This window comes from Erythrolamprus reginae, chromosome 2 (assembly GCF_031021105.1).
Source record: "Erythrolamprus reginae isolate rEryReg1 chromosome 2, rEryReg1.hap1, whole genome shotgun sequence".
Taxonomy (NCBI): domain Eukaryota; kingdom Metazoa; phylum Chordata; class Lepidosauria; order Squamata; family Dipsadidae; genus Erythrolamprus; species Erythrolamprus reginae.
In genome coordinates this window covers 25038749-25063150 of record NC_091951.1, presented here as the reverse complement: position 1 = coordinate 25063150, position 24402 = coordinate 25038749, and the positions used below count along the sequence as shown (strand labels likewise).

Here is a 24402-nt window from a genome sequence, read left to right as displayed (position 1 = left end):
TTCAATTTTCTCTCCCCCCCTTCCTCCCTCTTTCCTTTCTCCCCCTCCCTTTCTCTTCCTTTTTCTCTATCCTTTCTGCTTCTTACTCTTTCTTTCTCTCCCTCCTTCATTCAATTTTCTCTCCCTCCCTTACTCTCTCTTTCCTTTCTCTCCCTCCCTTGTTCTCCCCTGGGGCTGCCTGTGCCTGCCCTGCACCACCCAACACGGACGGACAGCCCCCGGTCGTCGGTTCGTCGCCCCCCCCCCCCCACGGAGGGAGATCAGGCTGGCGAGGGCGGTAGAACTACGTCACCAGCCACTGGAGGGAGATCGGGCTGGCGGGGGCGGCGAATCCACCTCCCCAGCCGCGCGGAGGGAAATCCGGTAGGCGGGCGGGTGGCCGCGGCTCCCTGCGCGCCCCTGGAAAAGCGTACAGGGAACGGTGCCCGGGGCCGCTTTAGCCGCCCCCCGCTCCCCCCGCCATCTCCCCACGACTGCCTGTGCCGCTGCAGCCGCGGCCCCCCCCCCCGCTCCCACCGCCAGTGCCCTCCCGCCGGGCCCCAAAGGACACTTGCCGATGACGACAGGGAACCTTCAGCTGGGCGGGCGCTGCCGTGCCGGTGCCTCCGACCTCCCGGTTCCTGCTCGATGCCGCGGTTTCTGGCGCTCTCCTGCTGGGCTCCAAAGAAGGAAGGCGGGAAAAAGGCGCGAAGAATGGAGCTCTCCTTCCTGCCTGCCTTCTTTGGGACCCAGCAGGAGAGCGCCAGAAACCCCGGCATCGGGCAGGAGCGGAGAGGTCAGAGGCACAGCAGCGCCCTGCCCAGGCGGCACACCGGTTGGGAAACGCTGACATACAGTACAGCAGGCAACATTTTCTAGGCGCCAGACAACATTTTCTAGGCGCCACTGGCGACCAGGCGCCTGGGTTTGTCGAACCTTGTTCACAGGTACAAATTTCAGACACACCCACGTTTGAAAATTCAAAACAATGTTCTTTACAATGAAAATTTACTTAAACCAAGCCCTCTTTTCGTATAGCAAAGAGCACTCGTCTCCAAACAAACTGGTAATTTGTACAAGTCCCTTATCAGTTCTGTGATACTTAGCTTGCAGCTGTGAGGCAATTCACAGTCCTTCTTCTTTCACAAAGTGAAACACACTTTGCTCTGGTTTAGTTTCAAAGCGGGAAAAATCAGCACACAAAAAGTCAAAGTCAGTACAGCAGTCAGGAAACACAACGATCAGATAATCCTCCACAATGGCCAAACCCACAGACTGCTCTTTATAGCAGCCTCACTAATTACCACAGCCCCACCCAACCACAGGTGGCCTCATTTTCTTTGATAATAATCTCTCAGTTGTTGCTCTCCGCATGCGTGGCTGTGGGGAGACATCCACATGCTGCAGGCCTGTTTTGCCCCCGGTGGAATCTGCTGATGAAGGCTCCTCTGACCAAGAAGACATGAGTGACAGGGAGGAGGAGAGTGTGGCAGACAGCTCAGAAGGAGATCAATTATCCAGCTCCTCCTTGGATTCAGAACAAGAGTTAATGATACAGCCACGCATGCGGAGAGCGATGCATAGGCAGCGACAACTGAGAGATTATTATCAAAGAAAATGAGGCCACCTGTGGTTGGGTGGGGCTGTGGTAATTAGTGAGGCTGCTATAAAGAGCAGCGTGTGGGTTTGGCCATTGTGGAGGATTATCTGATCATTGTGTTTCATGCCTGTCTTGCTGACTTCGACCTTGGTGTGTTGCTTTTTCCCCGTTTTGAAACTAAAGCAGAGCAAAGGGTGTTTCACTTTGTGAAAGAAGAAGGACTGTGAATTGCCTCACAGCTGCAAGCTAATTATCTCAGAACTGATAAGGGACTTGTACCAATTACCAGTCTGTTTGGAGACGAGTGCTCTTTGCTATACCAAAAGAGGGCATGGTTTAAGTGAATTTTCGTTATAAAGAATATTGTTTTGAATTTTCAAACGTGTGTCTGTCTGAAATTTGTATCTGAATTTTTGGGAGGAGTCTACCAGAGAGCCCGACAGAACAGCTGTCAGTTCGGCTTTCTTACACAGCCTGCAAGAGTGTCTTCTCCCTCCTGCTTTGCTCCAGAGTTGGAGGAGGATCCGTGTCCTGCAGGGCATTCAAATGCACCTCCCTTGCCTGCATCCCCCATCTGAAGGAAGGGAGGTGGAGAACGAAGAGGCCTGAGCCAGCGAGAGAGCAGGAGGTTTTTCAAACTGCCCTTGCCCGCATCACCTGTCTGAAGGGAGGGAGATGAAGAATGAAGATGCCCAAGCCAGCAAGCAAGCAGGACATGTTTCAAACTGATGTAGGCAGTGCTCAGATGAGCTTAATTGGTCCCCTGGGGGGGGGGGGGGGGCTCTGTCCATCTGCCTCTTGCTCTCCCAGCCAAAAGAGTGCCTGCTGGAGAAAGAGTGGCTCCTGATATGTCCCTCCCTTTTCCTGGAAAGTATTTGGGGGAGGAGTACTTTTGGTTCATGGCTTATTTAGAAACATAGACGGCAGAAAAAGACCTTATGGTCCATCTAGTCCTCCCTTATACTATTTTCTGTATTTTATCTTAGGATGGATATATGTTTATCCCAGGCATGTTTAAATTCAGTTACTGTGGATTTATCTACCACGTCTGCTGGAAGTTTGTTCCAAGGATCTACTATTCTTTCAGTAAAATAATATTTTCTCATGTTGCTTTTGATCTTTCCCCCAACTAACCTCAGATTGTGTCCCCTTCTTCTTGTGTTCACTTTCCTATTAAAAACACTTCCCTCCTGGACCTTATTTAACCCTTTAACATATTTAAATGTTTCGATCATGTCCCCCCTTTTCCTTCTATCCTCCAGACTATACAGGTTGAGTTCATTAAGTCTTTCCTGATACGTTTTATGCTTAAGACCTTCCACCATTCTTGTAGCCCGTCTTTGGACCCGTTCAATTTTGTCAATATCTTTTTGTAGGTGAGGTCTACAGAACTGAACACAGTATTCCAAATATGGTGTCACCAGCACTCTATATAGCGGGATCATAATCTCCCTCTTCCTGCTTGTTATACCTCCAGCTATGCAGCCAAGCATCCTACTTGCTTTCCCTACCACCTGACTGCACTGTTCACCCATTTTGAGACTGTCAGAAATCACTACCCCTAAATCCTTTTCTTCTGAAGTTTTTGCTAACACGGAACTGCCAATACAATACTCAGATTGAGGATTTCTTTTCCCCAAGTGCATTATTTTACATTTGGAAACATTAAACTGTAGTTTCCATTGCTTTGACCATTTATCTAGTAAAGCTAAATCATTTACCATATTACAGAGGCCTTCAGGAATATCAACCCTATTAAACCTTCACCTATGTCACTCACAAACACAAACATTTCAAAGCATGTCCTGTAAAGCCCTGTTGGGCTTATTTTCAGGATACATCTTATTTTCGGGGAAACACAGTATACGCATTGAGAGGAAAAACAAATACATCCACCTACACATAAACACCCACACATCTATATATGGAGAAAAACTATGTCTTCCAAGCCTAATAAAATGCCAGAAAATGGTTAATGTGAAACCTTCTGAGCTAAATTTACACATGTGGGGGTCTTTAACCGATGAAATGATGCTGAAAGACTTTGTAAGCTTTGAAGGACCACTATTGTTCATCATAAATGTGCAACTATTGGCAAAACCCAAGTTCGCATAACTCATTTTCCTGCACCTTCAAAACCACAGTTTTTTACATTCAAAAAGTTTTTCTCCTTCAAATGTCCTCCCCCATCTATGAGTCCTCTTTTGTCTCATGAAGTGGGACCTTCCAATGAAAGTGTCACACAATCTTAAATATATATGTTCTCACATTTTTTTGAAATCTGGATCCAAAAGCAAATCCGAAAGCAAAGAATTATTGGAATAAGGTGGAAAGATGGCTAAGAGAAATAACAGAACAAGAAATTAGGAAGACTCCAATTTTTTTTTATTAGGTATCACAAATACTAAATATAAAAAAGAAATATATTATTTAATAATTCATATTTTAGTAGCTGCAAGGATTGTTTTTGCACATACATGGAAAGAAATGGAAGTCCCCAAGGATGAGGAGGTCTTTAGTAAGTTTATGGAATGTGCAGAATTAGATATGATGACGAGGCGGTTGAATAACCAAGCAGAAACAGAATTTTATAAAACTTGGCAAAAGGTTTATAGTTGGTGGAATAAAAGAAATGTTTAAAGATGTTAAAACAAAGAGTTTAATAGTTAAATTTATTAGACAGAATATATTATATAAAGATATTTTATAGAAATGTTTACGTTTCTGATCTAAACTATAATTAGTTTTTCCTTTTTGTATTAAGAAGACTTCAATACTGAGCAGAGCAATTGTAGCTCTGCTCAGTATTGAATAATAAAAAAAAAATTTTTTTTTAAAAAGAAAGTTTTACACAATCTGGACACTCTTATATCAATTATATGGTTCCCCTGATGTATCATCATGTTGCCATGCTCACTAAAATATTTACCACATTGGGAACATTTTTAAGATTTTTCTCCTGCATGGATCTTCTTGTGCATAATCAGCTGCGATTTGCAATTTCTGTATTTCCCCATAATGACTTAACACAAATAGACTTAACAGAACACAATGTTGAAAGGCACTATGCGACCTTGAACCATCTTTATCAATTGGACCTGATTGTCTATGTGCATACTTCCTAAAAAAGCTATCAACAGCCATAGCCGAACCACTAAGCATAATCTTCAAAAAATCATTCAGGACCAGCTCACTACCAAAGCTATGGTCGCAAGCAACGGTCATCCCCATCTTCAAAAAAGGAGATCCCAGTCTAGTTGAAATCTACAGACCAATCTCTCTATGCTGTGTCACCTGCAAAGTCATGGAATCAAACATTAACCAATCAATTACCCTTCACCTAGAAACTAACAACCTACTCTCTAACAAATAATTTGGTTTCAGAAAAAAATTATCTTGGAACCTGCAAATCTTTACTGCAAAAACATATGGACTACACATCTCAATCAGGGCAAATCAATAGACACAATTTGCATTGACTTCAACTCAGCTTGTATTTGGTACTTGGTACTTCTAAAACTCAAATCCTATGGCATCTTAGGATCCCTCCATAGCTGGATAACTGCACTCCTTGTACACTTTGCCCTTGACTATCTATAGATTTGAACACTGGGCCCTTTCCAACAAAAAGAAATTAAATAGAGGGGGAAAAGTAGGTTGTACACTTAGCCAAGAAAAACCAAATTGCAAGGTACAGAATAGATACAACCTGGCTAAATAACAGTAACTGTGAGACGGATCTTGAAGTTCTACTGTAGTGAACAATCACCTAAAAAGAGCCAACAGTATGATTGTAGCCTAAGATTGCATTAGCTTTTGTGGCTAACAAAAGCTAATGCAATCCTAGGCTGCCTTAACTGAAGGCTAGAATTAAGATCATGTGAAGTGTTGGTATCAATTTATAATGCTTTAGTAAGATCACACTTGGATTACTGCAACTAGTTTTGATTGCCACAATAGAAACATAGAAGACTGACAACAGAAAAAGACCTCATGGTCCATCTAGTCTGCCCTTATACTATTTCCTGTATTTTATCTTACAATGGATCTATGTTTATCCCAGGCATGTTTAAATTCAGTTACTGTGGATTTACCAAACACATATGCTGGAAGTTTGTTCCAAGGATCTACTACTCTTTCAGTAGAGACTCTGTAAATAGCACAGAGAAGAGAAGTAGGGTGATTAGGGGGTTGGAGGCTAAAAGATATAAAGAAGATTTGCGGGAATTGGGTATGTCTAGTCCAGTGAAAGGAAGGACTAGGTATGACATGGTAGCCATCCTCCAACACTTCCCTCAAGAAAAAGGGGGTCAACTTATTTTGCAATGTACTAGAGGACAAGAGAAGAAGCAGTGGATGAAAACTAATCAATGAGAGAAGCAGCCCACAACTAAGGAGAATTTTCCTGATACTGAGAACAATTAACCAATTGTCTGAAATGGTATTGAGTCTCCTGCTTGTGCAGGGCGTCGGAATAGAAGACCCGCAAGTTCCCTTCCAACTCTGTCACAAACCCCCAGTGATGGAGCACCCACAACCTCTGCAGGGAAGCCATTCCCAGAGAATCAGCCTTAACTTGAAAGAGACATTTTCAATCTTCCCACCAGCAGAAAATTGCAGCCACCAGTTTCACAGCGTGCAGCACCTGTGGGCTTAAATTTGGGCAGGAGGGGAACGTGCAGCTTCAGCCCGGTTGCTTCTCTGCTTCCAGGCCGTGGAGTTAACACAAACAGCCCGACTTGCTCCCGGACTCTCCTCCCACCTGCCCTCCACTCACCTTCCAGCTGCTGCTTCGATCCTCGAAAGAGCACAAAAGCCGCTCCGCACCCTACCGTCTTCCCATGAATCTTTCGGAAGAGGAAGTTCCTCCGCGTTTTTTCCATCCGATTTTTTCTAGCAATTCAGTACTCGATGGTTTTAACTCTTTTATTATGCACATTTCAGGCACAGATGCTGCCTATTTGATTGCCATCTCCTGATAGCGGTAAAAAAAACCCCACTCTTGTCTCTACCTAAGGCAAGATGATTTCAATGTATAAATGCTGTCAAAACGTTTTTCTCTTCTAGCAACACACCTTTGCAAGTGAGCCTAGTTAAATAGTAAAATGTGATGCTACTTGGCTTACCAAAAGTAGATACTCTTAGATTATCTACGGTTGACCTATCCAGATTCCTAAGAGGTCACAGTAAGGGGCGAGTGCAAGTGCACTATTTGTATTTGTATTTATTAGATTTGTATGCCGCCCATCTCCAAAGACTCGGGGCGGCTAACAACAATATAAAAAGACAATGTAAACAAATCTAATATTAAAACAATCTAAAAAAACCCAATTTAAAGAACCACTCATACATTCTATAAGCCTAGGGGGAGGGAACATGTCAATTCCCCTATGCCTGATGACAGAGGTGGGTTTTAAGGAGCTTGGGAAAGGCAAGGAGGGTGGGGGCAACTCTGATATCCGGGGAGAGCTGGTTCCAGAGGGTCGGGGCCGCCACAGAGAAGGCTCTTCTCCTGGGTCCCGCCAAACGACATTGCTTAGTCGATGGGACCCAGAGAAGGCCAACTTTGTGGGACCTAACCGGTCGCTGGGATTCGTGCGGCAGAAGGCGGTCCCGGAGATATTCTGGTCCGATGCCATGAAGGGCTTTATAGGTCATAACCAACACTTTGAATTGTGACCGGAAATTGATCGGCAACCAATGCAGACTGTGGAGTGTTGGTGTAACATGCCTTCCGTCCCCTGTCCTATTGCTCTCCTATATCTCCTATGCCTTTCTTCTATTCCTATATTCTCTTCTTCTATTCTTTCATTGATATGTTTTATTCCTATATCTTCTCTTCTATTCTTTCATAGATATATTTTACTGAGTATCTCCTCTATAACCTTCATCATGTATTTTACTATGTGTGTGTATATATATATATACACACTAAAACTCTCATTGTGTATTGGAAAAAATAAATAAATAAATAGAATAAATATGTGCTGAGCACTAAATTTATTTTATTTTTTAAAATGATTTTTAATGAATTTAAAACAAACCAGCATTCAAAATAGAAAATATACATATCTACCAGACCAACATACAAAAAAAAAGGGGGGGATAGGGAAATATTTTCCCCTAAATTTATTTTTTATAGGAAACACTTTCATTTTATTTATTTGTCAAAACGTACATATGATAACAGGTATAGACACAAACAAGCAGAATAGATATAGGTAAATTTGGACAATAGGACAGTAGGACAGGGATGGTCGGCACGATAGTGCACTTAATGCATTCCCCTTAGAGACCCTTTAGGAAAGGGGTGAGGTCAACAGTAGACAGTCTAAGGTTAAGGTTTTGGGGGTTTGGGGAAGAGAGAGAGTTAGATGGTACATTCCACGCATTGATCACTCTGTTGCTGAAGTTATCTTTTCAGCAGTGGAGTTTCTGGCAGTTTACATTGAGTTGAAATCTATTGTGTGCTCGTGTGTTGTTGCGGTTGAAGCTGAGGTATTAATTGTAGTCTCACTGGCATAGCATGATGCAGTACTATTACGTCTCGTTGGCTTCTCAAAACATTTGTGTCTACTCCATCATGGGGAACTCAACATTTATGATGTCTGTTGAATTTGATTCATAAAGGGGGGAGTCATCAGGGAAGCCAGATAGATCCTTTGTAATCATGTGATTTTCAAAAGCCTACAAACCCACTGTCACAACCAATGGCTGCTTTAAAGGCTGTAAAATTTACAAGGGGGACTGTAGCTTAGTTGTCCAGTTTGAACTTCCTTCTCTCAGACTGGCAGTGATGGAGAAAGCCAACCCTGTATAGAAACATAGAAGACTGACGGCAGAAAAAGACCTCGTAGTCCATCTAGTCTGCCCTTATACTATTTCCTGTATTTTATCTTAGGATGGATATATGTTTATCCCAGGCATGTTTAAATTCAGTTACTGTGGATTTACCAACCACGTCTGCTGGACATTTGTTCCAAGGATCTACTACTCTTTCAGTAAAATAATATTTTCTCACGTTGCTTTTGATCTTTCCCCCAACTAACTTCAGATTGTGTCCCCTTGTTCTTGTGTTCACTTTCCTATTAAAAACACTTCCCTCCTGGACCTTATTTAACCCTTTGACATATTTAAATGTTTCGATCATGTCCCCCCTTTCCCTTCTGTCCTCCAGACTATACAGATTGAGTTCATGAAGTCTTTCCTGATACGTTTTATGCTTAAGACCTTCCACCATTCTTGTAGCCCGTCTTTGGACCCGTTCAATTTTGTCAATATCTTTTTGTAGGTGAGGTCTCCAGAACTGAACACAGTATTCCAAATGTGGTCTCACCAGCGCTCTATATATAGTATCTGAGAAGAATGCCAATCAAAACAGATCCAGTTTAGCCATTCTAACTTAATTGTGCCTAATGAAATGTCATTATTTCATAGAATATAGGACTGGAACAAGCAGCAACATAACAAATAGATTAAAGAGGCAGGAGCTTAATTGCAGCTCATATCATCAGAGTTACAGAATGTATGGATTGATATATGACTGAAACTGAAATTCTAAATTTATAATGAGGAGGGAAGGGAGGCTGAGGAAGACATATTGGTCATAGAGATGCAAAATGCAGGAGAGAGAGATTACAAGTTAACAATCGTAGCGTGTTAGAAATCCACTGCATGTGTGGAGTCCTCACCACTGAGCAAGAGTTGGGAAATGAGCCTTTATATTATGTTTTTATTATTAAATTCATTTATTATTAAACTTCATCACTGCTCGTTTTTCAGTTTGAGGCAACTCTGAGTTTCTTGGTTTGCCATAATGTTCATAGCAACACTGACAATACCCATTTTAATAGGTCGAATGCTTCTGATAATTCTAATGAGACATTTTCTATTATACTTCCCCTCCCCCCTCATATTAAGGTAGCAAAACAGAGAGGTTTGTCCCTTTTCTATGTGACAGTGTGGCAAAATGGCAGCCACTTCCAAAACTCCACTGCATGGCCCAGGGACAAATCCAGGGCTCATTGAAAATGGTGGTTGATTCCAGGACAGTGTCATGATGCCCAAGGATGAGTGTCCTTCCCTCTCTCCCCAACATGAAGATTAGTGAAGGGCTGCAAAATTTTTTACTACCACTCGGTGGGCGTAGATTATTTTGTGGGAGTGGCTTGACTATCATGTGACTATGGGGTGGCTTAAAGGTTATGTGACAGGATTAAAGGTGGTCAACTTGACATCATTCACGTCAAGGGTTTGGGTTAGGCTGCCTGGCCTCTCCTCATCTCAAAGAGATACAATTTCCCTCTCTATTTACTATTATTAAACATCTAAAATATACTATTTAATTCTATGTATATATACCATATGTGTACATACATATTACACAGAGACACACAAAAATATGCATTTACTATAGAATAGAATAGAATAGAATAGAATAGAAATTTATTGGCCAAGTGTGATTGGACAGCAGCGGGACCTGGGCGGCGGGCGAGCAGCGGGAGGAACGCAGCGAGCCGGCGGCGGGGCCTTTGCGATGGGCGAGCAGCGGGAGGAACGCAGCGAGCCGGCGGCGGGGGCCTTTGCGATGGGCGAGCAGCGGGAGGAACGCAGTGAGCCGGCAGTGGGGCCTGGGCGGTGGGCAAGCAGGGGGAGGAACGCAGCGAGCCAGCGGTGGGGCCTTTGCTATGGGCGAGCAGCGGGAGGAACGCAGCGAGCCGGCAGTGGGGCCTGGGCGGTGGGCAAGCAGGGGGAGGAACGCAGCGAGCCAGCGGTGGGGCCTTTGCGATGGGCGAGCAGCGGGAGGAACGCAGCGAGCCGGCAGTGGGGCCTTTGCGATGGGCAAGCAGCGGGAGGAATGCAGCGAGCCGGCAGCGGGGGCTTTGCGATGGGCGAGCAGCGGGAGGAACGCAGCGAGCCGGCAGTGGGGCCTGGGCGGTGGGCAAGCAGGGGGAGGAACGCAGTGAGCCAGCGGTGGGGCCTTTGCGATGGGCGAGCAGCGGGAGGAACGCAGCGAGCCGGCAGTGGGGCCTTTGCGATGGGCGAGCAGCGGGAGGAACTCAGCGAGCTGGCAGTGGGGCCTGGGCGGTGGGCAAGCAGGGGGAGGAACGCAGCGAGCCAGCGGTGGGGCCTTTGCGATGGGCGAGCAGCGGGAGGAACGCAGCGAGACGGCAGTGGGGCCTTTGCGATGGGCAAGCAGCGGGAGGAATGCAGCGAGCCGGCAGCGGGGGCTTTGCGATGGGCGAGCAGCGGGAGGAACGCAGCGAGCCGGCAGTGGGGCCTGGGCGGTGGGCAAGCAGGGGGAGGAACGCAGCGAGCCAGCGGTGGAGCCTTTGCGATGGGCGAGCAGCGGGAGGAACGCAGCGAGCCGGCAGTGGGGCCTTTGCGATGGGCAAGCAGCGGGAGGAATGCAGCGAGGCGGCAGCGGGGGCTTTGCGATGGGCGAGCAGCGGGAGGAACGCAGCGAGCCGGCAGTGGGGCCTGGGCGGTGGGCAAGCAGGGGGAGGAACGCAGCGAGCCAGCGGTGGGGCCTTTGCGATGGGCGAGCAGCGGGAGGAACGCAGCGAGCCGGCAGTGGGGCCTTTGCGATGGGCAAGCAGCGGGAGGAATGCAGCGAGCCGGCAGCGGGGGCTTTGCGATGGGCGAGCAGCGGGAGGAACGCAGCGAGCCGGCAGTGGGGCCTGGGCGGTGGGCAAGCAGGGGGAGGAACGCAGTGAGCCAGCGGTGGGGCCTTTGCGATGGGCGAGCAGCGGGAGGAACGCAGCGAGCCGGCAGTGGGGCCTTTGCGATGGGCGAGCAGCGGGAGGAACTCAGCGAGCTGGCAGCGGGGCCTTTGCGATGGGCGAGCAGCGGGAGGAACGCAGCAAGCCGGTGGTGGGGCCTGGACGGCGGGCGAGCAGCAGGAGGACCTCGCCGTCGCCTGGCTGGGGATGAGATCCCCTCCCCCACCCCTTCACCCCCATGCAGCTGGGGCTTTGCTGAGGGTTGGCTTGCAAAGGGAGTCCAAGGCACTTGGAGTAGTGGCCAGGGATCCTGGGGCCAAGGTGTCCCCTCGGCACATCTTGGGAGTCCTGCAGGGGCAGAGCCCAGCCAGAGAGGTCTTTTGCTTCTGTGAAATCTCTCTCTGGCCAGGCTCTGCCCCCGCGGGACTCCCAGCAACGTGGGGGGAGAGCCCATGTTTTTAACCAATTAGCCTTTTAAACCCAAACAACCCTCCCCGCGCGTGCCATCCCTAGCCTGGGATCCCCACCACCTCTCCTCTCCGTCACTTCCCCCCTCACACTCAATCTGGATCTTCTTCCTCTTCGATCTTAGCTGCAGATCTTAGAGGCGAGCGAGCGATCTGGGACAGCGTGGCTTTGCGCCACTTCAAAAGTTAGTGAGTGGGGGGGTTCCTGATAGCTGCGCAGGCGCGCGCTCACGCAGCTTAGAGGGAACATTGCTCCTGCACACCACGAAACCAAAAAACAGATAGCTGCCACAAGTATAATGCGGCTTCTGCACATGCTCAAAATGAAAAAAAAAAAAAAACCTCTCTCCCCCCAAAATAGCAACACATGCACAGTGCCAAAAACTCAGCTTCTGCACATGCTCAGAAGAAGAAAAGCTAAAATAATTCCCCCAAGTTTGAAAAATATTCAAACAATACGCAAAAAAATTGACGGCTCCCTGGGGTCGGCATGGGAGTCAGTGATTTAATCAGCAGGTGCGCCGCACTGGACCATAACAGTAGCAGCCCATCACTGATGAAGAGCAGAGATCTTCAACAGGTAAGGATAGGAGGGTGTGAGATCTGTTGAGATAGGAATCAGGCCATTTTCCACTTTCATTTTTTTCTCCACCTACAAGTTTAATCCTGAGAAATGCGTAAAAATGAATCAGGCCAAAATTCCAAAATTCTCACCTACACTTTCAATGGGAGATCACAAATGAATTTCAAGACTTCTCCAAACTCTTGAAATGTTTCCTCGTGTGAATTTCCTTGTGTGCAAAAAGGGATGATTTATGCTTGAAGTAATGTCCACAGATTGGACACTGGAGAACTTTCTCCATGGTGTGAGTCCTCTGGTGTCTCACCAAACTGGAATTATAACTAAAAACCTTTCACACAAAAATGACATTCAAATGGTTTCTTTCCCGTGTGAATCCTCTGGTGTACCATGAAGTTGAAATTCCAACTGAAACCTTTCCCACAGATAGAACATTCATGTGTTTCCTTTATTTTTTTCATCAACCCATACATTTATTTATACATATACCATATCAACATGATAAACATACATTTTTCCAATATATAATAAACAAATATCCTAAATTTGCATCATTAATTTTATCTTCCATGTTTTCTTTGTATATCTGTTACTCTCTTCTTCTTCTTCTTCTTCCCCTATCTCCCTCTCTTCCCTTTACCTTCTTTCTCCCTCTCTCCCTCTTAACATTCTTCCCTCCTACCTCTCTCCCCTTCCTGCTTCCTCTTCCTCCTCCTTCTCCTTTCCTATTTCAGAACCCTAAATTAATTCCAACATCGGTGCTATTCATAAAGATTTCCCCCTTATCTATATTTAAGTATATTTAAGTGTGTAATATATTCTTCTAGATATAACAAATGCAGTGATACCTCGTCCTACAAACGCCACGTCATACAGACTTTTCGAGATACAAACCTGGGGTTTAAGATTTTTTTGCCTCTTCTTACAAACTATTTTCACCTTACAAACCCACCGCCGCCGCTGGGATGCCCTGCCTCCGGACTTCCGTTGCCAGCGAAGCACCCGTTTTTGCACTGCTGGGATTCCCCCGAGGCTCCCCTCCATGGAAAACCCCACCTCTGGACTTCTGTGTTTTTGTGATGCTGCAGGGGAATCCCAGCAATGCAAAAACGGGCGCTTCACTGGCAACGGAAGTCCGGAGGTGGGGTTTCCCAGTGAGGGGAGCCTCAGTGAAATCGCAACATTGCAAAAACACAGAGGTCCAGAGGTGGGGTTTCGAGGACTTCGGTGTTTTTGCAATGCTGCGATTTCACTGATGCTCCCTTCACTGGGAAACCCCACCTCTGGACTTCCGTTGCCAGCGAAGCGCTTGTTTTTGCGATGCTGGGATTCCCCTGCTGGGATTCCCCTGTAGCATCGCAAAAAAACAGAAGTCCAGAGGTGGGGTTTCCCATGGAGGGGAGCCTCAGGAGAATCCCAGCAGCGCAAAAACGGGTGCTTTGGCTGGCAAAAGGGGTGAGTTTTGGGCTTGCACGCATTAATCACTTTTCCATTGATTCCTATGGGAAACATTGTTTCGTCTTACAAACTTTTTACCTTAAGAACCTCGTCCCGGAACCAATTAAGTTTGTAAGACAAGGTATCACTGTATTATCTAATGCTGCCACCTTTACTTTACTTTTCACTTCTTAATTTTAGACCTTACTCCTTCCTTTCGTCAGTTTATATCTTAACTGATTCTTTTTTAATTGTGTCCTTACCAAATGCCCTAACTTTCTAATATCTTTCCCCTTTTTATATCTCCTTTCCAACTTTATTTTCTTTTTATTGTCACATTTCCCAATCTTTCAGTCAATTAAAATAGTCAATTAAACAGTCTGTGATTAGTTCCAATCTATTAGTCCCAATTTATCATCCAAGGAGGATTTCTTATCTTGAGTCCCAAGGTTTGTATCTATTTATTGGTAGCCATCGGGCAATCTGCTGGCTGCAGGGGGATCAGGTATCAAGAATTCGCATGCTGGGGTCCAGGTAAATCTCTTGCTAGGGCAGAACTTGGCTGGACATCAGGAATTCAGTGGCTGGGATCCAGAAAGAATCTCTTGGTAAGGAAGGACTCAGCTGGGCGTCAGGAATTAGTCCTTTTCACTGGGGAATTGCTCACCTTACTTACAATGCGATGTTCACTGTAGAATAGACTTATATAGAGACCTTTATAAGTCATAATTACACAAATCTTATAACACCAACAATATCAATAATTATCTAAATCCTTTTCAATCTGTTTCATTTCTCTTCATATTTCTATTCATCAAAACTTAATTCAAACCAACATATAAAATATATACCCTTATATGCAACCCTTTACAAATAATAGTTATGCAAGTCTTATCATATTCCAAATTATATCAATAGTTTTCTATTTTTTTTCAAGATTAACTCAATATATAAATTATACACCAATTCAAACTAAATTTATAAAACACCTCTTGATATAATTATGTTGATTAATTATATATACATCTACACTAATATTGTTAACAGAATTACAATAGTACAATTATTCTAATTCTAGGAAGGAAAAGAAATCTGATAAGAGAAATCTTATCAACCATCAATCGTCCATTCTCTTTTGAACTCTTCCAAATTCCATTTCTTATATATTTTTCCTTTCCCCCCTCTACTCTTATTTTTTTCTTTCTATTGTTGCTATATGAATAATTAATTTTCTTTTGAATTTCTTGCCTTCCTTTTATGTAACTTGTTTGCATAATTTTAACATAGTTTTTCCTCATCTCTTTTCCCTATTAACCCTCTTATTTTTAAATTGCTTCCTCTGAAACCAATTATCCCCTCTTGCTCTTTTCATTTCACTGTAAATCCCAGTGTAATCATCAGTTTATTATTATCAGTTCTCTTTTCATTATTCTTGTCATTGTAAATACCAGTGTAATCATCAGTTTGTCCATAATTTTCAATTTTATTTTTATTTTTCATGTCACTATAAATCTTAAAATCGTTATCAGTCTGTTCTCTTTTCTGTTTCCTTTTAATCTGTGCAGCCTCCTTGGTTTTCATTTCTTCATCTTCATTTTTCCTCATTATGTTTAGTATAATCTTATATACCAACATCATTTCTACTTTCTTTTCACCAGTGGTTTCCAGGAGATAATTTTTAATCTCCTCATCAATTTTTAAAATATCTCTGGTGTATCACGAGACGGGAATTACAATTGAAAACTTTCCAATAATCAGGACATTCAAATGGTTTCTCTTCTATGTGACTCCTCTGATGTTTCCTCAGGCTGGAATTCTGACTAAAATTTTTCCCACAATCAGGACACGTAAAGGGTTTCTCTCCTGTGTGAGTCCTCTGGTGTTGCACCAGGCTGGAATTATGACTAAAACTTTTCCCACAATCCGGACATTCAAAGGGCTTCTCTCCTGTGTGTGTCCTCCTGTGTGTTACCAGACTGGAATGATCGCTAAAACTTTTCCCACAGTCAGGACATTCAAAGGGTTTCTCTCCTGTATGAGTCCTCTGATGTATCACCAGGTGGCAATTCTGACCATAACGTTTCCCACAGTCAGGACATTCAAAGGGTTTCTCTCCTGTGTGAGTCCTCTGGTGTCGCACCAGGCTGAAATTATGACTAAAATTTTTCCCACAGTCAGGACATTCAAAGGGTTTCTCTCCTGTATGAGTCCTCTGGTGTGTCACCAGACTGGAATTATCACTAAAAGCTTTTCCACAGTCAGGGCACTCAAATTGTTTATCTCCTGTATGAGTCTTCTGGTGTTTCATCAAGTTGGAACTCTGACTGAAACATTTCCCACAGTCAAGACATTCAAAGGGTTTCTCTCCTGTATGAGTCGTCTGATGTTTCAAAAGACTGGAATTATGACTAAAACATTTCCCACAATCAGGACATTCAAACGGTTTCTCTCCTGTGTGAGTCCTCTGGTGTGTCACCAGGCTGGAATTATCACTAAAACTTTTCCCACAGTCAGGGCATTCAAAGGGTTTCTCTCCTGTATGAGTCCTCTGGTGCTTCAAAAGGCTGGAATTCTGACCATAACATTTCCCACAATCAGAACATTCAAAGGGTTTCTCTCCTGTGTGAGTCCTCTGGTGTTTCAAAAAGCTAGAATTATGACTAAAAGTTTTCCCACAGTCAGGACATTCAAAGGGTTTCTCTCCTGTGTGTATCCTCTGGTGTTGCACCAGGTCTGAACTCTGAGTAAAACTTTTTCCACAATCAGGACATTCAAAGGGTTTCTCTCCTGTATGAGTCCTCTGGTGTTTCACCAGGTTTGAACTATCGCTAAAACTTTTCCCACAGTCAGGACATTCAAAGGGTTTCTCTCCTGTGTGGGTCCTCTGGTGTTTCACCAGGCTGGAATTCTGACTAAAGCTTTTCCCACAGTCAGGACATTCAAAAGGTTTTTCTCCGGTATGAGTCCTCCGGTGTATCACGAGATGGGAATTATTGCTGAAACCTTTCCCACAATCAGGACATCCAAATGATTTCTCTCCTGTGTGGGTCCTCTGGTGTTTCACCAGGCTGGAATTATGACAAAATATTTTCCCATAATCAGGACATTCAAAGGTTTTCTCTCTTGTGTGAGTCCTCTGGTTGGATTCACCACTAAAATCTTTTCCACAGTCAGGATATTCAAGGGGTTTCTCTCCTGTGTGAATACTCTGGTGTTTCATGACTGAAATCGTGACAGAATTTTTTTCAGTCAGCACATTCAAATGTTTTGCCTTCTTTGCGAGTCTTGGCTGCTTCACCAGATTAGAATTCTCTTTGGAACATGACCTTAGAATTTTTGTGAAACATTTACACAATCTGTACAATCATATGTTTTCTCCCTTGTGTATGCCTTCTGGTGTACCACCATGTTGCTATGCTGACTAAAGGACATTGGGAGCAGTGTTGTGACTTCCCTCTTGTGTGGTTGCTTCCATGAATGACAAGGGAGCTGTTCTGACAAGTTTTTTTGCTACATTGAGATAGTGTGTATGGCTTTTCTCCTGTCTAGCTTCTCTAAGCACTTTGCATTTGGGAGAACTTTTGTGGCTTCCCTCTGTGATTTGCAATCTCTTTGTTTCCCACAGTAGGCAAATTTATGTCGCTTTTCCACAGCTGAGGTCACAAAAAAATATGGAAAATGCCTTGTTTAGTGGTGCTTTCATTCACACCATTTTCTTCCTTTAAGTGGGACTCCGGCATTCCTGTCTACTCTACGGGAGTTTACTATTGACCTTTTCCTCCCCACTGACTTCCAGATATTTCCCTTTTTTTCCTGATTGAAAAATAATATTGTTTGACTTTTCATGTAACCTTTCCTTGAGTTCTTCATAATCTGCTTATTCAAGCTTGAAATCTTTTTTGATTTTCTCTCTCTTGTCCATCAGCTGCTGGAAGTGGAGGAGAATTGCGTGGTTTTCTCAAAGAAATGGAAAATATTTTGAATTTTCGCTCGTTTTTCTTCCCTATTCAACGTTGGTTCTTATTTACAATTTTCCCAACTGCTCTTATTGCCATCTTCTTTGTCTGTAAGATTCAAAGAAAAGTAGAAATGTAATTGTTTATAAAGTAGTTAGAGATGATGTGAAAAAAGAAAAAAAAGGTATATACAGTGATACCTCTACTTAAGAACGCCTCTACTTAGAACCGGGTTTTGAAGATTGTTTTGCCTCTTCTTAAGAACCATTTTCTAGTTAAGAACCCAAGCCCGGAAAAATTTCCTAGGAAATTTGAGAGTGGCATGAAGGCCAGGCCAGTTTCTTGCCATTCCCACTTTAATCCCGGCCATCTCAGGCTTTTCTGGGCTGTCAGAGGAGCCGTTCGGTGGTACTTAAAGAGGGTTTGGCAGTCCAGAGCGAACAAAGCATTTTCCTTTCTCTAGGTGCTTGGAGATGGAATAAACCTCGGCCAGTGCCCAGAGAAAAGAAACACTCCCTTCACTCTGGGCAGTGACTGTCCGCCTCCTCTACAAACTTTTCTATTTAAGAACCTGTCACAGAACGAATTAAGTTCTTAAGTAGAAAAGTACCAAAGCTATGGTTGCAAGCAACGGTCATCCCCCATCTTCAAAAAAGGAGATCCCAGTCTAGTTGAAAACTACAGACCAATCTCTTTATGCTATGTGACATGCAAAGTCATGGAATCAATCATTTAATCAATCAATTACCCTCCACCTAAAAACTAACAACCTACTCTCTAACAAACAATTTGGTTTCAGAAAAAAAATCCTGTAATCTGCAACTCCTTCACTGCAAAAATATATGAACTATACATCTCGATCAGAGCAAATCAATAGACTCAATTTATATTTTAGAAGTAAAAGCCTTCGATTCAGTGGTTCACGACAAACTACTTCTAAAACTCAAAATCCTACAGCATCTTAGGATGCCTCCATAACTGGATAACTGCATTCCTATCAAACAAACAACAAGTTGTCAAAATAGGGAGCGCCATATATAATCCCATTCTGGTTAACAGCGGCGTATCCCAAAGCAGCGTTCTTGGACCAACACTATTCATACTCTATATAAATGACATTTGTGATCACATTACAAGCAACTGCATTCTTTTCGCAGATGATGTAAAACTTTTCAATACCAGCAATAACACAACTACTCTCCAAAAACAGCTTGACTTTGTGTCTGAATGGTCAAACATCTGGCAACTCCAAATCTCAACCAAGAAATGCTCCGTCCTACACATTGGCTAAAAGAATCAGAACACCAAATACAAGCTGAACAAACAAACCTTACAGACAACCCCCACTGCGTAAAAGACCCTGGAATCGAATCCGAGTGTCCGGAGAGGGGCGGCATACAAATCGAATAAATGAAATACTCATATCAAATGACCTAAGTGCCAAAGCACACTGCAATGACATTGCCAAAAAGGCTTCAAGAGTTGTTAACCTAATCCTATATAGCTTCTGCTCCAGTAATCTCACACTACTAACCAGAGCATAAAAAATGTTTGCCAGACCAATCCTCAAATACAGCTCATCTGTCCGGAACCGACACTCTAGAAAATGTCCAGTGATACTTTACTAGAAGAGCACCCCACTCCTCCACTCGCAACAGTATATCCTCCGCAACTAGACTTATAATCCTAGGTTTAAAAAGCTTAAAACTACAACACCTTAAACACGACCTAACCGTAGCCCATAAAATCATCTGCTACAACATCCATCCTGTAAACGACTTCTTCAACTTCAACCACAACAACACATGAGCACATAACAGATACAAACTTAAAGTAAACCGCTCTTAACTCGATTGCAGGAAATACAACTTCAGTAACCAATTAGTTGATGCATGGAATTCTTTACCTGACTCTGTGGTATCATCACCTAATCCCCAAAACTTTTCCCTTAGACTATCCACTGTTGACCTCTCCTGATTCCTAAGAGGTCAGTAAGGGGCATGCATAAGTGCACCAGCGTGGCTTCCGTTCCCTATCCTAATGTTTCTCTCTTACTATTATCATGTATATAAACACTGTTATATTTTTGTATACTACCAATATATACTTGACAAAACAAACAAACAAATAAATATTCCATATTATCGAGACATCCATAGTTATACAGCCAAAATATCATAAACATATGTCCTTGGTTTTCTCATTTTATACTTTTATCTCCAGTCTGCTTTCCTTCTATATTTGGTACTCCCCTCCCTCTATCTCCCTCTCTTCCATCTACCTTCTTTCTCCCTCTCTACCTCTTTCTGACTTCCCTCCTCTCTCTCTCCCTTCCTACTTCCTCTTTTTCCCTCTTATTCATCCCTGAATACATCTAATCATAATCCATTTTATCGTTAGCAGACTAGCAATTCAGAAGCCTTAATTTCTTTTCAACACTGGGGCTATTTCTTAAACTTATATCTTTCCTCTTATCTATATTAATATATATATTATATATTTTTATTTTTAATATATTCTTCCAGGTATATTTCCTAATGCTCTAACGCTGCCTTCTTCCTCCTATTTTTGTCGCCTGGGTCTACCACCTCTAATTTTGAACTTTCTTCCTAATTAATCGCTATAACTTAACTTCCAAAAATAGTCATTCTCCTATGCCTCTTGATTTTAGGCTGTATTTCTCCCTCCCCTCAATTGGTATCTTTACTCATCATTTTTTTCAGTTCTATCATTTATAGATGCCCTAAATTTTTCATTTCTTCTCCCCTTTCATATCTCCCTTCCAACATTCTAACTTTTTAAAAAATTATTTTAACTTATTTTCTTATATTTAAACAAATACAATTCTTATCATTACTATTCCATCCATTGCTTGATAACTTTTAAAATTCCCAATACAGAAAATCCAATTTATAAATTACACAAACTTTAAAATAGAATAGAATTGAACTTTATTGGCCAAGTGTGATTGGACACACAAGGAATTTGTCTGGGTGCATATGCTCTCAGAGTACATAAAAGAAAAAGATACATTTGTCAAAAATCATGTGGTACAACACTTAATAATTGTCAAATAAGCAAGGAAGAAACAATCAATATTAATAAAAATATTAGGATACAAGCAACAAGTTACAGTCATACAGTCCAAAGTGGAAGGAAAAGGATGATAGGAATGATGAGAAAAACTAGTAGAATAGAAGTGCAGATTTAGTAAAAAGTCTGACAGTGTTGAGGGAATTATTTGTTTAGTGGAGTGATGGCGTTTGGGAAAAAACTGTTCTTGTGTCTAGTTGTCTTGGTGTGCAGTGCTCTGTAGCGACGTTTTGAGGGTAGGATTTTGGACTTAAGTAGATATAGACTTGAACACTGGGCTCTCTCCAACAAAATGAAATTAAATAGAGGAAAAATAGTAGGTTGTACAAAATTGCAAGGTACAAAATAGATACTGTACAACCTGGCTCAATAGCAGTATCACAAATCCATATAGGCTCTTGTGTGAAGAAAGCACAATAGAGGGAAGCACAGATGTCAGTGAGGCTGCTTGAGAGGAAGCAGCTACACTCCTCCACACAAGAAAGAGCTATTTTGGTGTGTAACTTCCCAGCTTTGCTGGATCCTATCTTTTGAACTGTGGTTTGCTTTTGAACTGTAAACCTCAGACTTTCCTTGTGGACTTTGGACTTAAGTAGCTATAGACTTGAACACTGGGCCCTATCCAACAAAATGAAATTAAATAGAGGGGGGAAAGTAGGTTGTACACTTAGCCAAGAAAAACCAAATTGCAAGGTACAGAATAGATATAACCTGGCTCAATAGTAGTAACTGTGAGATAGATCTTGAAGTCCTACCATAGTGAACAATCACCTAAAAAGAGCCAACAGTATGATTGTAGCCTAAGATTGCATTAGCTTTTGTGGCTAAAAAAAGCTAATGCAATCCTAGGCTGCCTTAACTGAGGGATACAATTAAGACAACGTGAAGTGTTAGTATCAATTTATAATGCTTTGGTAAGATTACATTTGGATTACTGCAACTAGTTTGGATCGCCACAATATTTTTTAAAAAGGTGTAGAACACATTCTATGGAATAGAATAGTATAGAATTCTTTACTGCCCAAGTCTGATTACACACAGAAGGTATTTCTCTTTGGTGCATATGCTCTCAGTATAAAGAGCACAGATAAGAGAAGTAGGGATGATTAGGGGGTTGGAGGCTAAAAGATATAAAGAAGGGTTGCTGTAATTAGTTATGTCTAGTCCAGTGAAAGGAAGGATTAGGTATGACATGGTAGCCACCCTCCAACACTAGGTACGTTATGGTAGCTCTCTTCCAACACTCAAGAAGGGGGCCAACTTATTTTGCAATGTACCAGAAGGCAAGACAAGAAGCAGTGGATGGAAACTAATCAGTGAGAGAAGCAGCCCACAACTAAGGAGAATTTTCCTGATACTGAGAACAATCAACCAATTGTCTGAAATTGTATTGTGTTTCCTGCTTGAGCAGGGCGTCGGAATAGAAGACCCACAAGGTCCCTTCCATCTCTCTCACAAACCCCCAGTGATGGAGCACCCACAACCTCTGCAGGGAAGCCATTCCCAAAGAATCAACCTTAACTTGAAAGAGACATTTTCAACCTTCCCACCTGTAGAAAATTGCAGCCCCCACTTTCACAGCGTGCAGCACCAGTGGGCTTAAATTTGGGCAGGGGAGGAATCTGCAGGAGCAGGTGCAGCTGACACGCTTCAGCCCAGTTGCTTCTCTGTTTCCAGGCCGTGGAGGGAACCAAACAGCCCGATTTGCTCCCGGAGTCTCCTACCACCTGCTCTCAACTCACCGTCCAGCTGCTGCTTCGATTCTGGAAAGAACACAAGAGCCGCTCTGCACCCCACCTTCCACCCATGAGTCTTCCGGAAGAGGAAGTCCCTCTGCGTTTCTTCTCTCTGATCTTTTCTAGCAATTGAGTACTCGATGGTTTTTACTCCTCCATTAGGCACGTTTCAGGCACAGTCGTTGCTTATTTGACTGCCGTCACCTGATAGCGATTAAAAACCACTCTTGTCCCGTCTCTATCTAAGGCGTTTGCAAGATGATTTCACTGCATAAATGCTATCAAATCGTTTTTCACTTCTAGCAACTGACCTTTATAAGTGAGCCTAGTGAAACACTGAAATGTGATGCTACTTGGCTTACCAAGATTAGATATGTACTGAGCCCTAGATTTATTTTTTTAAATGATATTTTATTGAATTTAAAACAAACCAAAATGCAAAAAAGAAAAATATACATATCTACCAGACCAACATGCAAAAAATGGGAAGGATGGGAAAATATTTTCCCCTCAATTTATTTTTTAATGATTTTTAAAATTGAATTTAAAACAAACCAAAATGCAAAAAAGAAAAATATACATATCTACCAGACCAACATACAAAAAGGGGGTGGGGTGGGGAAATACTTTCCCCTAAATTTATTTTTTATAGGAATTTTTATTTTATTTATCAAAATGTGTACACGGTAACAGGTATAAACAGAAACAAGCAAAATAGGTATAAATAAATTTGGACAGTAGGACAGGGATGGTAGGCACTATGGTGCACTTATGCATGCCCCTTACAGACCTCTTAAGAAAGGGGTGAGGTCGACTGTAGACAGTCTAAAGTTAAAGTTTTTGTGGTTTGGAGAAGAAACCACAGAGTCAGGTAGTGTATTCCAGGCAATGATCAATCTGTTGCTGAGGTCGTATTTTCTGCTGTCAACTTTTGAGCCGTTTACATTGAGTTGGAATCTCTTGTGTGCTCATGTGTTGTATTTATTGACAGGAAAACATTGTATCAGATGATTTTATGAATTACAGTTAGAAACATAGAAACATAGAAGATTGATGGCAGAAAAAAGACTTCATGGTCCATGTAGTCTGCCCTTATACTATTTCCTGTATTTTATCTTAGGATGGATAGATGTTTATCCCAGGCATGTTTAAATTCAGTTACTGTGGATTTACCAACCATGTCTGCTGGAAGTTTGTTCCAAGGATCTACTACTCTTTCAGTAAAATAATATTTTCTCATGTTGCTTTTGATCTTTCCCCCAATTAACTTGTGTCCCCTTGTTCTTGTGTTCACTTTCCTATTAAAACACTTCCCTCCTGAACCTTATTTAACCCTTTAACATATTTAAATGTTTCGATCATGTCCCCCCTTTTCTTTCTGTCCTCCAGACCAGTGTTTCCCAACCATGGCCACTTGAAGAGATCTGGACTTCAACTCCCAGAATTCCCCAGCCAGCATTCCCTGGCCAGGGAATTCTGGGAGTTGAAGTCCAAATATCTTCAAGTGGGCAAGGTTGGGAAACACTGCTCTATCAACTAAACAATCAAATCTTAATGAAGTAATAATTAATGGTCCTATGTTCTTTCACAATACATCAATTGTAAATATTCATCCAGGTAAGATTTATTATCTTGAATCCCAAGGTTTGTATCTATTTATTGGTAGCCATCGGGGCAATCTGCTGGGTGCAGGGGGATCAGGTATCGGGAATTCGTATGCTGGGGTCCGGGGAAAATTTCTTCCTGGGGCAGAACTTGGCTGGGCATCAGGAGTTTGCTGTCTTGGCTCCGGGAAGAATCTCTTGGTAGGGGAGGACTCAATTGGCATCCGG

At 42.9% G+C, this 24402-nt stretch overlaps 1 protein-coding gene across 2 annotated transcripts in view; it reads right to left on the bottom strand.

The window, feature by feature from the left end:
- The window catches only part of LOC139159993 (zinc finger protein 84-like), a 42638-nt gene extending 19992 nt beyond the window's left edge, over positions 1–22646 (bottom strand). Inside the window, exons 1-2 of one of the 2 annotated variants that reach the window (XM_070737480.1) lie at positions 22577–22646; positions 14101–17849 (exon numbers count right to left, since the gene is read on the bottom strand). In XM_070737480.1, coding sequence (XP_070593581.1) covers positions 15476–17005 — 1530 coding nt within the window. In that variant the 5' untranslated portion in view covers positions 17006–17849; positions 22577–22646 and the 3' untranslated portion in view covers positions 14101–15475. Of the gene's footprint in view, positions 1–6356; positions 17850–22576 lie in introns of those variants that run through there. The other variant, XM_070737481.1, reaches the window with a different exon arrangement.
- Positions 22647–24402: the final 1756 nt, after the last annotated feature.